We start from the raw sequence: 13872 nt of genomic DNA, 5'->3' as shown, positions 1-13872 counted from the left end.
TTTCAAGTCAAACAGCGACTTAAGTCATCCAACAGTCATGTTGTCGTTAATCACATTGAAAAGGCATGAAATCTCAAGAGGCTGGCATCCTTTCAAAAAGGCACAGAGATTCAGTCCGGATCATTCTCCCAGGAAAAAAATTGCACTTATTAGTGTTAAAAATGTGGAATGGTCAGTACGCGAATGTTTCTGCTCCCACTCATGTGATGTCAGGAAACAGCTGCCTTAGAGCAAGACCACCACCTTTACCACTTCAGTATTTTTTCAACATTAAAAAAGGCGCTGCTTCCTTTTTGGACACGACATCAGGCGGGCAGGGTTCCAAAGGCTGATAGGTGACGAAATTAGGCGCTGTTATGAAAGCGCGATATAAATCAGCATGTATTGTATTGTATATATTATTTTTTTAAAAAGTACTTTTCCTGTAAATTACACACACACACACACAGTCAAACCTCGGTTTTCATCCATAATCCGTTCCAGAAGGCTGTTCGAAAACCGAAATTGTTTGAAAACCGAAACCACGCTCTTTTTAAAATAAAAATGTTTACTGAACGGCACGTCTGCTCACAATGGAAAGCAACACGAGGAAGCGTCACTTCCTCGTCCACCCGAGGAAGCGTCACTTCCTTGTGTAAGGAAGGAGGAGTCAAATAGTGCATTGAATCCTGATCAGTTTGTTCGAGAACCGAAATTTGTTCGTCATCCGAGGCATAAAAAACTCGAAATTTTTGGTGGAAAACCGAATTGGTCGAGAACCAAGACGTTCGAAAACCGAGGTTTGACTGTATACACACAGGGTTTTTTTTTTGGGGGGGGGGGTGCTTATTGGTGGTTTATCTTCATTGTTTTTTTTCAATACATTTTTTTGAGGGGGATTTTTAAAAAATACTCAAATTAGCTTTTCACAATGCATTTACAATAGGCGTCTATTTTATGTGGATTTTCGCTATTCATGGACAAAACGGGCAGCTGGTTAGCACGTCGGCCTCACAGTGCAGAGGTGCAGGGTTTGATTCTGGCTGCGGCCTTCCTGCGTGGAGTTTGCATGTTCTCCCAGTGTCTGCGTGGGTTTTCTCCGGGTACTCCGGTTTCCCCCCGCATTCCAAAAACATGTATGGCAGGTTAATGGAACACTAAATTGTGCCGAGATGTTTGTGTGACCACGAATGGCTGTTCGTCCATGTGTGCCCTGCGATTGGCCGGCAACCAGTTCAGTGTCCCCTGCCAACTGCCTGAAGACAGCTAGTATAGGCTCCAGTTTGTGAGGAAAAGCGGATCAGAAAATGGATGTATGGACGGACTGACAAAACGTTTTCTCAGTGGCAACACTGGAAGTAATGTTTTTTTTTGTTTGTTTTGCCTCAGGTGGCCCCCTCTGCTGGTTTGGAGTAGTGCAGGCGAGCACTTTGTGAGCTTGTCAGTTTTCCAGAGGCACTTCTATGCTACGCAGCGGCTGAATGTCAGCATTTTCCATTGCTGCAGCACACGGGGGCAGAAAAAAAACAACATCACTAAACGAGAGGGAATCCTCTTATTTCCCTCGATAGTTGAGAGAGAGAGAGAGAGAGAGAGAGAGAGAGAGAGAGAGAGAGAGAGACACACAGAGAGAGAGAGAGAGAGAGAGAGAGAGAGCTGCTTTACCCTCCGGCGTCTACCACTCAAACTTCCAGTGCTGGTTTTGATCAAGTGGGTCACAGGGCCTCATCTGGACATCGGCGCGGCCCTCGGGGGTGCGGTAGGCCGCGATGCACTTGTTCGACTGGGGATGGTAGATGCTTTTGTCCTGGTGGGAGGGAAACAAAACCAAACAAGGTGGAATGAGAGATCAAGAGAGAGATGGACAATTGTGAGAGGAGGCCCAGCGCTTACGTCTCGAAAGTCCCAAGTGACTGACGCCGGCGTGGCGTCGCGGTCGCCGGGGCACTGCCTCATGCCGATGGCCGTCTGGCCCTCGGGCACTTCGGCGCACAGCTCCGTCACAGAGTTGAATCGTATTTCCTTCCGGGATGTGTACTCAAAGTACTGAGATACAGAGGCAAGCAAGTGCCAGACACTTTAGTTCCACCATACAAAATCGTACATTGAAATACCGTTCACCTTTTCGAACCAAAATTGGTTCGTGTTGAATGTACAAATATATACAATAACAACATAAGTGACGAAAATGTAATGATTTTTTTTTTTTTTTAAATGGCCCATTTGCTAGCTGTCAATCCAGCTAACTGGCCCAATCACTTTATCAAAATCCAAAAAGATATCTTTTGGCCTCGGCGAAGGTAAAAAAATGAGCATCACCTGGTTGCCTCCTTGACCGTGACAGCCGAACAGCGAGAGGTACGAGTCGGTGGGATTGTGATCCGGGGCGTTGTAGTCCAGACATTCCGAGCGGATTCCCGAGCTGCGCACCTTCATCGGAGGACCAAAAACAAAACAAAAAAAAAAATCAATCAAAATTGTGATCTGGGCAAGCTAATTCCGACATATTTCACAGGAACAAATTCCAAACGGGTGAAATTATTTTTGGGCGGGGCTACTCACAGCTCCGTGCCAGCCCTCCCTGTCTTCGGGTACGTGCAGGTCCGGGTAAATATTGGTCAGGTACCATTGGAAAGACTTGCACTGCAGCCGCTCTCGGAGCTGAAGGCGCTCTGAAATGTCGCCGTAGTTCTCCTGTCAGGTCCAAAATACCATCATCATCATCATCATCATCATCATAAACAACAATTCCTTTGTGATACATTTCAGCTGAAGTGAAGTTGAAGTGTACGTTGAGCAACTGGTGCGATGAGCCTGTGTAAATATCCAACATGGACGTGTTTGAAAAGGTGTGGAGCTGCCACCTGCCAGATGCTCGCAGTGTCAACATTTTGCGTACACACACACTCGAAATGGAGCGACGGTTATCTCGTTTGCTTTTGATGAACGGCGCCCCTTTTTGTGTACTTGCACACTGCGGGAATGAGGAAGTGGTTCGCCACACATGCTTTGCCTGTCAGAGTGGAAGTATGACTGACTAAAATTGGTAAAGCAAAAAATAGCCCACCCTTAATGTCCAAAGTATGACTTGTCATGTCGGCCAAATGTAGGAATGAATGACTTGGAATTCCTGCTCATGTTTTGGTTTTTGGATGTGAACGCTTTTAAATTTTTTTTTTTTTATTTTTTTTAATGAAATTATTAATACCACGAACGGTCAAGGATATTCTTTTATTTGTTATTTTATGATTTAATTGGCATTATTTCACTCTTATATCTTATATTTGTTATTTTTTAAACTTTTGTTCACTGCTTGTTATTTTATACTTTTACGACTGTATAATTGATTGATTCATTAATTTATGATTTTATTTTAAAATGTTCTTTTATCTGTTTGGATTTCTTTTCTTTGTTCACCTTTTAACTGGAACACGTAAGCGGGAGCACGTCACTAACTGCCTGTGTGCCTGAGACTTCACCTTAAGATTCTGCCATTTGTTTTCAAATCTCAAAATGGCCTCTCTGTTTGTTATTTAGGAATTGTTATTCATTGTTATTCAAGTACAGCGCTTTGTTTGAGCGGCTGTTGCTTTTAAAGTGCTCTCGAAAGCCAATTGAGTTAGCTTTGTTTTTAGCATTAGCATTCCTTGTCCATTGACCGATTATAATCGGCCGCTGTGCAAACCGTTTACGCAAACAAAGTCATTCTTTGTGAGCTCAACGTCTTCTAGAAAACCGAAAATTCCCACTTAGTGTAAAATAATGTGTCCGGCGGTCCGCCAGAGAGTTCAGGGTGGTCTTCCCCTATTTGAACCTTTTCTGGCTACGTTCCTGCTGGTGGTTGCGCACCTTTTTTGCGGGCGGGTTCCTTTTGTAGAAGTGCTGCTTGTAGTCGTCCATCCAGACCTCGGCGGCCCGCACCGTGTTCTGCAGGAAGTTAGGCCGAGCGTACGGAGCCTTCTTGGGGAACACGTGGCCCACGTGAGAGCAGGGGTGGATCTCCAGGCTGCCGCCGCACTGCCACACCTGAGGATGACGCACACGCCAGAGCCTTGAGAAACTAACACCGACCGCACGGCAATTGGCTGTAGCGCCGGTCGGGAGGCGGCGCTGACCCGAAAGGAGAGCTCCAGGTTCTCTCCGCCCCACACTTCCATGCCCGTGTCGTAGGTGCCCAGTTGCTCAAAGTAGGCCTTGCTGACCGCAAACAAGCCGCCCGCCATCGTCGGGGACCTAGCAAGGACAAGAGTCATGGCGATGGTTCGAAGTACACCGGTGCCTTGAGATACCAGCGAGCCAAGTTAGCCTACATCACACGAACAAAAGTCACCTCAGAGGTTCGATGTGCGACTTGCGGCGCTGGCGTTCCCGCTCGGGCACGGCGTGCCACTGGAAAGTGAGCCTCCAGTCAAAGCCCCCGATCATGGGCTCCTCCGGCTGCATGTAGAACTCAAAGGTGTTCCAGTCGATGGTATCGATGACGGGGCACACGATGGTGTGGGGGTTCTGCTCGATCCTTGAAAAACAGCAAACCATAGGTGAGACCAGAACCGATTTGCCATTCAAATCTGTTTTCGTGGCATCCCTATTAAGTTCACAAATTGAGAGTTCATCAAAAAGAGAGACTTGTTGACTGTCTGCTGCTTGCTGTAACGATGAATTGGCTATAGACGGCATTTGAAATCGTCCAATGGGATACGTGGACCCACCTCTCCAGCAGGGGCTCGATCCAACCGGGTACGCACTCGCAGTGGCAATCCAGGAAAGTGAGCACGTCGCCGGTGGAGTAGCTGGCGCCGATGAGACGGGCCCGGACGAGGCCCTCGCGTTTGATGGTGCGGATGAGACGAACGCGCTGCAGTTTACTGAGGTATTTGGCCAGCTGGGTTTTTAGGTAGCCTTGAAAAAAAACAAAGCCAAACATGAAACAAAGGTTACTTATAGACCGGGGGTCGGCAACACGCGGCTCTCGAGCCGCATGCGGCTCTTTAGCGCCCCCCCCCCCCCAGTGGCTCCCTAGAGCTTTTTCAAAAATGTTTGAAAATGGAAAAACATGGGAAATATATTTTGTTGTTTTAATATGGTTTCTGTCAGAGGACAAACATGACACAAACATTATTAACGTTTTCCGATGCTGTAAAAATGTGTCTAATAAATATTAAATGTCAACATTTCATCAACGAATATTTGCGTCAGAGCCTGCGACACACGTTTCTATTAGCAGGGCGGGATGCCAGTCGGGGCTGTTGTAAAAAAAAAACAAAAAAAAAAACAGCTGCCCTTCATGTACAATTCACCGAGGGTACTTGGGCACTCCTCCTCTACAGGATGAACTGCAGGGGAAAAAAAAAATACTTTTAATCATGAATGCTCGTTGTGCATTTGGAGCCAACTTAGTTATGTTGATAGCAGGCTAGTATAGCTCATATAGATACATACAGCACGTGCTGCCTTCATTATAAGGCTTTTTATTTATTTGCGGCTCCAGACATATTGGGTTTTTGTTTATTTTGGTCCAATATGGCTCTTTCAACATTTTGGGTGTGTAATATGTTAGTACATGTATATGCAGATCAGCATCGGTTTGATGTGTATTGGATCTGCTACAATTCATCAATATTTCATTATATATCGCTATCCGTGCCAATATTTTACATCCAACTGAGCACGGAGTGTACAAATATTACGGTAGCATAATAATTAGACAATATTTCAATGGATGGATATGACTAACCACATTAGAGGTAAGATCGGACCCAAAAAATCCAGCCCAACCCGACCCGGCCCGCGGGTATTAAAGCCCGACTCGGCCCGAGCCCGACCAATTAACTTCATTTGTAGGCCCGAGCCCGAAGCAAACCCGAAATTTCATATTTTATTTGTGAGGACTCGGGAGGAGGAGGGGTGATTTAAAGTTAAACAAGACTGTATAAACATTTTCATCTTTTATATTTCTGTTTCTGCAGAGGGTACATTAACCGACAATTTTCCATCATTGACGGATTTTTTTTGAAGAGTTGACGGGGAAAATTTAAGGCCGTCCGTCATTTTGACGGGTTGAAAATTGGGCCATTAACCACAGCAGCAGTACGTCCTTAAGAATCTAGCGCGGCACTTTTAACTCATTCAGTACCAGTCAATTCTGGACCAAGTCTGAAAAGACGTTTAAAAACGTCTTTGGGAGTGAATGAGTTAAGAGAGAGAAGCAGAGAGACAAAGAAGAACAATGACGGGTGGATAATAGACAAAGACAGAAAGGAGTTATTTGAATTGTCATTGCAAGAGTTTAGTACAGTACAGTACGTGTAGTGATGAGGCGACTTCTGTTTTTTTGCGAACCACGGTCTCTCGTGGCCAAAACTTTTCACGGCCTCGAAACGCCTCAGCGCACTGTGATGTTTGGGTAGCAACATCACAGTGATATTTTTTTTTTAAAAAGTCAGAGAGAACCCCGGCCCGACCCGAAGCAATGATTGACATTTTAGGCCCGACCCGAAAGGCTTTAGATCTTACCTCTAAACCACATACCAACATGTCAACACATCTTGATTTCATTTTTTTCCCCTTGTTAATTAAAATTACATTTGGAATTCATTTCAATTCACAAATGCCCCTCTTGATTTTTGTTCAGAATTCAACGGGCAACGGAATGGCAGGTTTTATTTTTAGCATAAAGCAAATACACTTGGAGCGTGCATTTATCTGGCTTACGGAGACTTTTTATGCCAATTTTCCTCCCACCTCTGTCACTGTAGTCATCGATGAGGATCACCTCCTTGAGCAGGATGTCGGGCGTGCTCTCCAGAACGCTGTGGACGGTCCTGAGCAGTGTGGACCAGGCCTCGTTGTAGAAGGCGATGATGACAGAGGTGGTGGGCAAACGGCGGTAGTCAAACTGCTTACTGCGGCATCTGATGACACGTTTATTTTTTAAAAAATTTTCAGGGGGGGGGTGCCGAGGGGGAAATTACAAAATGTTATTTGCACGCCGTCTCGTTCTGCATCCAGATGGCAGCCATTAGGTGCAGTCGTAAAGAAGGTGGTACGGAGCAGCATACCACGGCAGAGCTCACAAAAAAAACATCCCAGAACAACAAAAGGAGATCAACTATCTTTGTTATCAAACGCAACTCAGTTCTTGTTTTGGTCACATGGCAATACCTGAAAATCAAGTTCAACTCAAAGACTATTGAATAGGATCAAATGGAATGTAGATGTTTGCGTTATGATTCAACCATCTAAAGCACAAACACAAGGCCCGGGGGCCAGATCTGGCCCGCCACATCATTTTATGTGGCCCGCCAAAGCTAAAATGTCGACCAAAATTTTCTATTCTCATATGTAATAAATAAGAGATATATTCTAAGCATTTTCTTGTGACCAAACCCCTCATGATAGTAACTTAAACAATAGTTAAATCAAGTTATTCTTGACTTTTTTATATGGTTTCAGTCATAACGGCCCTCCAAGTGAAACTAAAATGTGGCCCGCGCCAAAAATGAGTTTGACACCCCTGATCTAAAGGATTAGTTGAAATTTTTTTATGGGTTGTGAGGTTATATCGGTTGTGATGAGAAAATACCACAAATTCAACAGCATTTTTTTGGGGGGGGGGGGGGGGGGGGGGGGGGACGGGGGTAGATGATGTGTTGGAGGAGGGAAAAATTTAAAACATGCAGGATAGTGGCCCCTCGAGGACCGGAGTTTGACATCTGTCACCGTTTTTACTTTGGGGATTTATCACCCCTGGCTCCCACCAAATTGTTCATTTTGTTCAAAATCAATGCATTGAGATCGGCTGAAAAACCTTCCCACTCACTCGGGCATCCTGTTGTCTTTGATATGTCTGTGGAGGGAAATCTTGTCGCTGACAAAAATATTGATGGCGTAGCGCTCCACGCTGTCCTCCGCCTGTGCCTTCTCCTCCGGGCTCAGTTTGAGGCCCGCCGAGCGGCCCCACTCCCCCGGCGCGTTGCCGTCCGCCGCCGGCTTGGCGTAAAGGGGCTTGGCCAGGTTCCCCACGTCCGGCTCGACCACGTCGAGTTTCCGACGCTCCAGCTCCAGCGTGTCGCCGGAGGATGACGAGGAGGAGGGGGAGAGGACAAGGAGGAGATACCCCAGCCACAACAGCCACACCAGGAAGAACGCCTTGGCCAGCACACCCAGTTTGTGCGAGCAGCGGCCCCTCATGGCAGCCAGCTCGGGGGAGAGGAAATCCTGCGTGAGACAGCCCAAGTTTTGAGGGGTGACATATTGAACGAATATGATTGGTTTCCAGGACACCTACAGTCAGGCCACTTTTTCAACATTTTGAGAAATTCTCATTTTCTTTCTCCTGTTTATCGAAGAGGCAAAAAAAAAAAAAAAATCAATTAAAACCAAAATTTGGATTGGGTGACGATTTTGAAGTGGTGAGCTTCAAATTCATCTTCTTGTTCGTTCTATGGCCGTTGTTATCATTTTTCTCCTTAGCTTTGCATTTCTGATACCGTGAAGGCATCCACTGTATCACGTGCTTGGCAGATTATTTGGAGGAAACAGGAAGAAAGCCATGTTGGACCCCCGCCAGGGAGCTTGAGGCATCTCGAGGTTACAAAACGGAGATGCCAGAGGACAAAAAGGCCCTTTGATTGGTGACACCTTTCAACATCCAATAGCTGCCAGCCCCACTGAGAACTTGAGATGCAGTCTAAATCCTTCCCTCGCTCTCCAGAATTCCCCACTTTCAATTAGTGGTGAATGTTCCCAAAATAAAACTTTTTCTAAAAAGTTTTTTTTTTTTTCTTTGATGTAGAGCAGATACCACAACCGCTGCTAGTCGCTCATTAGTGTTTTCCCATTTTCAGGCATGGAACTGGCTACTTTCATGGCGTTTTTGAACCATTATGTGTTACACAGTGTCCACTTCGCTGCGGTCCTTTTTTAACACACCGAGTAGTAAACATAGTTGCTCCTCGTTCTCCTCCTTATATTATTATTATTATTATTATTATGAAAACCTGATGTGCTCGAGAAAAAAAAATGAAGGCAAATTTGTGCAAAAAAATAATCTACAAAAGTTGACTTGCATCTCTGATGAAAACACTTCATAAAAATATCTTTGTAATTATCGATAAATGTGATTAAAATGGTGTGATATCATGTTTTTTTTCCCCACTGTCGTCACACACAGAAGCATGTGTTTGGATAGAGAAAGACCGGTAGCTCAGATATATATACCGGTATATATATATATATATATATATATATATATATATTTTTTTTTTTTAAGCATTTCATAACATGCCAATAAGTAAATCCAGGAGGCCCTTGTTTTCTTTCACTGTTTGTCCGTTTATGTTTGGTCCTGACCGATGCGTTCACCGTGGTGTGGTTTCCACACGTTGTAGCAGGCTGCTCATGGAGTTATTGTAGTAAAGATTTATCAGCTGCGAGTTGGCGTGCGGCTGCATGCGCTGCCTTTTAATAAAGGACACGGCTCATTTCCTCATTGGGCCTTCGGTGCAGCCAGCAGCTTGCCACAGAGCAGAGCAAAGCAGCAACTTCAAAAAGTCAACCATTTGCTCCCCCGGCAAAACTGTATTAAAAATTAAATCTCATATCTATTTTGAGACCCCTGCCACCTGGTTTAACACACATAACGGTGTAAATAAAAGATATGTACACAACGAATGACATCTTCATCCAAACTCAAACGGAATCACTTAATTAGCACTGGAGCGCGGCAGATGAGAGTTTTCAGTAGTGGGAAGTAACCATGTACAAATACTCTCGAGGTTCTGACATTTGAAAACTGTATTTTCAACGCCTTACTTTGTCAAAATGGCTTGTTACTTTTGACCGAACACTTTTGATGAAATTGTGTAAAAAGAAAACAACGCAAATAGAAAGACGTAAAGTCAACCATAGATTAGATTGTGATTGACAAATTGAGATTTTACTAAAAATATGGGTACGACTTCATCGAGCCGCTGTGAAAAACAGACGCAGAAATATATCTGTTTACATATTGGGGGAGGGGCAATTCATTCCCAAAGCCCCACCCCCAAAATTCAGAAACTTGACAATTATACAGATTGGCGCAATCTCCACAATTCACTACTACATAGTTTTTAGTCTTTTCATATTTTCAGGGATTACGTTCAAAGATGAGTATTTCAAAATAAATGTCCGAATTCCATTTACAGGGTCTTCAACAGATTCGAAGATGCAAGATATTCCCGATCTGTGACCTTTTTTCGGCAAGAAAAAAATTGCGGCCAATGTGTCATGTCAGACGAAAAAAAACACCAGTTTATCTGTCGAATCTGATCAAACAAATGTGTGTTCTGTTTTCGTCAGCTTTTATTCTTGTATCTAACATTTTAATGTTAGCAAAGAAGATATAGAAACATGTTTGACCGTGTCCAATGATTTTTAGGTACTTCTCAATGCAAGCTGCAGTCAATTTAAAAAAGTAATAATCTAACCAATATGTTTTAATCTACATTTTTTAATTCCCAGATTAAAAAAATATATATACATGCAAATACATATATATATATATATATATATGACACAATGAGGCAAATTTTGGACTGTTTGTAAAAGTGAATGTATATATATACATACACACATACATACATACATATATATATATATATATAAATTTTGTTTTATTGTACTTCGGGACATTTCAGAGGCTATACTTTTTAGCTTTTAATCAAGTACACGACTCGAAGCACTACTTCTACTTTTACCAGGGTATTTTTTTTTTCTTTTTTAACTTTCTACTTCAAGACAGTGAGAGTTTTGCCACCTCTGCTTCTCTGCTCGAGGAGGGAGGACACGAAGCATTTTTTCGAGAAAACAAACATGTCGACGTCGCCTACCTCGGCCACCAGTCACATGAGTCCGGGCGTCCTTTCAAGGCCGTCGCGGTTGTTGTTTGTCGTCCTCGGCTCTCCGAGAGAAAGAAACCGCTGGCGTGCAGATGTCAGCAGACGTCGCCTACATCCTCCCGCTGCTCCACGCTACTCGCTGTGATAGCCGGCGTCCGTGTAAAACTAACGCCACGCAAAGCAGTTCCGCTGTCGTCTGTCAAAATAAGATATTTTTAAATGACTTTTTTTTTTCTTTTAAGCCTTGTTTTTGCTTCGAATCGAATGTAAATCGTACAAAAGTGTACACTCACGTGGTTGAAAAAAAATACAAATTTACTCTGAGTATTTTTTTCAGCCTCTGTTTACTTTTTTTATTCGTTTACTGTTTGAAGCTCTTCTTCAAAATATTTTTTCGGTTGTATGGGATAATTGTTTCTATTTTATGGAAAATATTTTCTTTTTCATTATTTGTTCTGTTTTTACAGTATTATCGTGTAGAGATATTCAGAAAAACGGAAAAAAATATTGAGAAAAAAAAACCATTTCAAAGCAAAATAACAAAAATACCTCAAATTGAACTAGAAAAAGTTCCCCAAAGCAGGAAAAAATAGAAATCATTAAAAAAAAAGACACTACAACATATCGTTAAAAAAAAAAGCCCCAAAATAAATTACACGTGACTTTCTTTCCCAAGAGAATGCAATAGCATAAATTACACGTTGGTTGTTCCTTTTTAAATTTTAACCGATAAAATTATGACTTTTAAAAGAGTCGTATGGTGAAAAAGTTAACTATGATTTTAAAACGAACAATTAATTGTTCTTAGTCTGATTCGTGAATTTTTCATAAAATCGCAGAAAAAAAAATAACAAAGATACTTCCCTAACATCACTTCCGGAAAGGACGCCTCCTGTCACGTTAGCTTGACGTAGAACTTTGGTGCTAACCTGTTAGCTCATCTGACATTTGACAACTTGTCATAAATCAGTACTAATCGTTAAACTAATAATTAAACAAACAGGTGTTGTCGAGCCTTGTTTCCCCAACCGTTTTTTTTCTTAACCAGAGCACATATATTACATTAGAAAGAAATATCTCAGGCACACTACAAAACAAAATTGTAAAAACGAAAAAAGTAGATACATGAGTTAATTATGGACTTTCTGCCATATTGTGGAAGAGATCAAAATATTTTTGCCTGTCACTATACGACGGCAGCATAGATTGATGGCCATTTTCTGGACTAAATACTTTTTGGAAATTGGATTATTTCCCACTGCACACCCGATGATTTCATTGACACATTGTTTGGAAATCATTATTCAGTTTTATTCAATTAGACGTCATTGATGGCAAATACACAAATTCCCAGTGGATTGCATCATCATTATCTCTTCACTATTATTGTCAAGGCGTGTTTTTATGAGCTGGTTTACCTTTGTACCTTTCTCTCTGATCCATAAATCTTAAAACGAATTTCAAGTGGTAATATAATACAAAATGTATTTGTCTTACCATCTTACACGCTGTTAGGCAATTGTGAGGTCACGTTGCTTTTTTTTATTTTTGATGTTTGTAGGACTGAAGGATGCCTTTGTGCAGTGCAGGAATTAACAACGTAACGCACACATAAGAACAGCCTTGATTCGTGTGTGCGTGCCTGTGTTTTGTTTGCCATTCTCGGCTTGCTTTGCGTCCCCGGAGAGTCGAGATCCTGCTCATTCTGGACTGAGTTCCTCTGGCGTGGTCTGTTGTTGTTAGGCGGACACCTGCACTGTTTGGTCTCACGCCAACCTCTTTTTTTCACCTCCTCTTTCATTTTCTCGTTCTCCTTCCCCTCCTCTTCCTCCCCTTTCCCTGCGCTGACCTCATTCCTCCAGGCGTCGAGTGTCAAAGAAAGCCTTGAAGGGTTCTTTCACAAGTTTACAGCTCTCTTGTTTCTCTTGTGTCATTGCTCAGGCTGTTATTGGGTGTCATGTAGGGGGTGTGTGTTCATTTGATGGTTCTAAATTACAGCAGTAAGAAAAATTTGGGGTGCCAAGACCACCATCTAGTGGGTTTGTTGACCAACACCTTTTTATGAAGCCAAGTCAGGGTGTTGCTATGGTGATGGCAGACTGGCGTGGTAGTCGTGAACGCGTTCACTCCCGGTTGTTTTCAAAGTAGAGTTCGTCAGAGTTTTAGAGCATTCTTCAACTCCCATTTTATTTTTAGAGCACTTTAAAAACAACCACAGTTGCATACAAAGTGCAGTACATAAAGTAAAAAAAAAAACTGACATATGAAAACAGTTTAAAACTATTACCTGCCACAAAATATTCCCTGGATTTTTTCAAACGTGCCTTCCTGAGATTTTTTCGGGTCGGTCTATTCCGAATAGACAAAGCAAATTTTGCATTGCTAAGTTAAACAGTTTTGGGGGGAATATTAAAGCCAAAATTCCAGGTGGCACTCTCACCGAATTTCTAGGCGCAGAATTTAGCCTGCTTTGTCTATTGTCAAGCATTTGTGTGTGTGTGTGTCCTACCTTAGTATAAAAAGACAATACACCGTACATCATTTTTCCATGGCTGTCCAAAGCGACAAGCGGAGTCATTCAGCCAAAGCGGAGTGACAGTCCAAGGTGAGCGGGTCACACTGCACTTCATCTTCACTTTAACTCTTGTATAACATTTATGTCTAACTTTGTCCTTCCAATGAAATTTGAAGGCTGGTTTAGCATTTAAAAGACTTCGGAGATGCATTCGTCACTGTTGACCTTGTCAGGAACATGAACACTGCAGTCACAACGAGGAATAGTGAGACTTTCATAACCTAACTATTCGTGGCAAACAAAACTATCCTTGCTAGTCCTCATGTTTTGCTTTGCCACATTGTGAATTTTGCCATGGCATCACCAGGAGATGATGCTTCGCGCCATTCCGATTGGAGGGAAATGTATGCAATCCATTTAATACTTTTTCCATGATTTCCTATGGGGAAAATAATTGGAGCAAATAAGAGTTTCCACGAAATCTAAGCGTGGTCACCT

The 13872-nt window shown here is 42.8% G+C and overlaps 1 protein-coding gene across 3 annotated transcripts; it reads right to left on the bottom strand.

Moving 5' to 3' along the window:
* Positions 1-1065: 1065 nt before the first annotated feature.
* Positions 1066-11016, bottom strand: poc1bl (POC1 centriolar protein homolog B (Chlamydomonas), like). Of its 3 annotated transcripts, none has more exons than XM_019896006.1 (12): positions 10851-11016; positions 7799-8196; positions 6721-6890; positions 4689-4878; positions 4310-4495; positions 4095-4212; positions 3829-4005; positions 2542-2673; positions 2299-2409; positions 1873-2025; positions 1634-1786; positions 1066-1584 (listed from the first exon to the last, which is right to left on the bottom strand). In XM_019896006.1, exons 2-11 carry the CDS (start codon positions 8167-8169, stop codon positions 1655-1657), a joined length of 1740 nt encoding a protein of 579 aa, XP_019751565.1. In that variant the 5' UTR covers positions 8170-8196; positions 10851-11016; the 3' UTR covers positions 1066-1584; positions 1634-1654. The 3 variants fall into 3 exon arrangements, with proteins under 3 accessions (XP_019751565.1, XP_019751566.1, XP_019751563.1); XM_019896007.1 differs by having other exon boundaries at positions 1066-1578; XM_019896004.1 differs by lacking the exon at positions 1066-1584 and having other exon boundaries at positions 1591-1786.
* Between the last annotated feature and the right edge of the window lie 2856 nt (positions 11017-13872).

Source organism: Hippocampus comes, unplaced genomic scaffold (assembly GCF_001891065.2).
Source record: "Hippocampus comes isolate QL1 unplaced genomic scaffold, H_comes_QL1_v1.1 scaffold16, whole genome shotgun sequence".
Lineage (NCBI taxonomy): Eukaryota > Metazoa > Chordata > Actinopteri > Syngnathiformes > Syngnathidae > Hippocampus > Hippocampus comes.
Note: the sequence above shows the minus strand (reverse complement) of the source record. Positions and strands in the feature narration are given on the sequence as shown.